This window comes from Trichinella spiralis, assembly GCF_000181795.1.
Source record: "Trichinella spiralis strain ISS 195 chromosome Unknown Scfld3042, whole genome shotgun sequence".
NCBI lineage: Eukaryota > Metazoa > Nematoda > Enoplea > Trichinellida > Trichinellidae > Trichinella > Trichinella spiralis.
The window spans coordinates 207-2486 of record NW_003529981.1 but is presented as its reverse complement, the minus strand read 5'-3'; the positions used below and the strand labels follow the sequence as shown (position 1 = coordinate 2486).

Genomic DNA, 2280 nt, shown 5'->3' with positions numbered 1-2280 from the left:
AAACAGAAGAATGGCAAAACATGACATTTGCTTAAAACACAAGCAGAATGAATTGATTAATTAATATAATGCACATGCTGGGTTGAAGTACTAGAAGTTGTGCATCACGCATTGATAAATTCTAACCTATGCCGGGATACAGTATGAACAGAAGAAACGCACTGTCCAACAATTCAACTAGTAAGGAATATTTGAAAATTCAAAAATGTCCTTAATTTTGAAAAATTAGTTAAAATATAAACTATCTGGCAGAAAACACCATAACTAAAAAGTTGACTTTGACAAAACGCACCAATGTATGTCTGAAAATTTTCTTAATTCAGAAAAGCAAGTAGTTCAAATGAAGCTGATTTTAACTGAGCTGCTTGCAAGCAGTAGCTTGTTTAGTCAATTAAATGTGCCTGTTAGGTATCGTGAAGATGATCTTCAAACGACCATATTTTAATAATAGATAAACAATACCTGTATGGTATTATTTAATCAATCTTAATTGTATGGAAATTTGACGTTCATGTAATCAACTATCATCTTATGTTGAGAATTCTTCATAGAGAATATAATGAGAAATTATGCTAAATATCGATTCTCAATTGCATTGTTAAGTGATTACGACATAAAAGTGAAAAAACTGCCACTTACTACTCAATGCGCCGTCTTCTCATTGTTGATGTCCATGTTCTTTCAGTGTTCATGATTGAAAAATTATTTTTCAGAAATTATTCCAAAAAACAATAATTAAAAAAGAAAACAAATGAATTGTTTGGCGCTTAATGTTGGTCGTTGTCAGATCACAGCCCTTTCATCCACGGACCCCGTCAAACTATAATTATGTTTAATATGTGAATAAAGCAAACGAACCTGTATGCAAATTTTTATTTCATTCTTTCCTGCTCATAAATATAACTAGTGCGCAGTTTTCACTGCGCTTTATTTACTTAACTAATACACGGTGTTTGAGAGAATATATAACTCACACTGCGGAAACAATAATTTCATCTTTATTACCAAGTTTATTTCGAAAACTAAAAATATTTTAAATACAAAAAATGAAATACTTGCTCATTTTATATGAAATGCTGGCTTGTTGTAAAATAAGAGAAAAAATAATGATTTGAAAAAACAATTCATATAGAGTGGCAAATTAAACTTTCAATGATGACAGTCATTTGAAAATTTCAAAATGACCTTGACATTGACAATTCAGTCAAAATATAAACTATCTGGCAATAAACGCCATAACAAAAATATTCACTTAGTCAAAACACGCCTCCGCATTTTTGAAAAAAAGGAATAACAACGTTGATAATGTGAAGTTAATTTCTGTCAAAGAAGATGCTTTGAATTGAGAAATTTTCAAGTAAATGCTTGTTAAACTATTGAAAAAGCAATCTACAATAGAAGATGATGTGCTTATAATAGAGAGACACCAGGCGCGCAGCATTGAAAGTGGTTTAAATGAGCTAAAATTAAATTCTAACAATCAAGTCATTCTTCCCTAATCTCAATACCATCTCATGTATAAAACAAAAAATACCGTTTTACAGTGAAAAATCTTATTTACATCTTACATTTACCAATTTTAATTAAACTAAAGAATAAAATTCACCCTTTCGCTGTATCCCCAACCTCGAATTACAGAATCCTGACTGACAGAAAATCACACATACCTCTTGCATTCTGTTGTTGTGCTTCGTAACGCGCGTCTTCTGTTCCGTGTAGAAGGCGTTTAAAATTCTTTTTTCTCCATTGTTCATATCTGCAATAATGTTAAATGCTAAATAACAAATAGTCGCACTTTATCACATAGTGAAAGTTACAATAAATTGAAAACTGAATTTTCAAATATAATAATTACATTAAATTTTTAATCAAAAGATAACGTTTACAAAATAAGTGTGCACAGTTTTTGAAGATAACTAACACAAGTAGAAAACAGAATTACTTTAAATTACCTTTAAACTAATTTTTGACGCCATAGTTAATTCAGAGAATATTTTACGACGCTACCACTTGATGATAAGGCACCTTTGTGACGATCATTATTTGTATAATGGAGTGCTCTATATCGAATTCTGTGGATGAAAATCTCTTGGTGAGTTAGTGAAGAAGCTAAAAATGCAGCTTAAAGAAAGTTAGCGATTGTCTGAAAAAAGTATTGATTTGCACTGTTCAACGTTGTTCAAATAATCTAAAGAATAAATTAAAAAAATACTTATTTATGCTTTCTCTATGGAAATTTATATAATCTTCTTTTCCATTATGTCAGTAGGGAATGCTACA

The 2280-nt window shown here is 30.2% G+C and overlaps 1 protein-coding gene across 1 annotated transcript; it reads right to left on the bottom strand.

Moving 5' to 3' along the window:
* Positions 1 to 241: 241 nt before the first annotated feature.
* Tsp_12888 (conserved hypothetical protein) lies at positions 242 to 1754 on the bottom strand. Its single transcript, XM_003368129.1, has 3 exons — positions 1627 to 1754; positions 975 to 1022; positions 242 to 302 (listed from the first exon to the last, which is right to left on the bottom strand). The coding sequence occupies exons 1-3, from the start codon at positions 1752 to 1754 to the stop codon at positions 242 to 244; spliced, it is 237 nt and encodes a 78-aa protein (XP_003368177.1).
* Between the last annotated feature and the right edge of the window lie 526 nt (positions 1755 to 2280).

Coding starts and splice junctions, on each gene's coding strand:
- Tsp_12888 (XM_003368129.1), bottom strand. CDS start 1,754: ATGAACAATGGAGAAAAAAGAATTTTAAACGCCTTCTACACGGAACAG. Junction 1,023..1,626: donor TCAGGATTCTGTAATTCGAG/GTTGGGGATACA, acceptor AAATATTTTTAG/TTTTCGAAATAAACTTGGTA. Junction 303..974: donor GAAATTATTGTTTCCGCAGT/GTGAGTTATATA, acceptor GAAAATTTTCAG/ACATACATTGGTGCGTTTTG.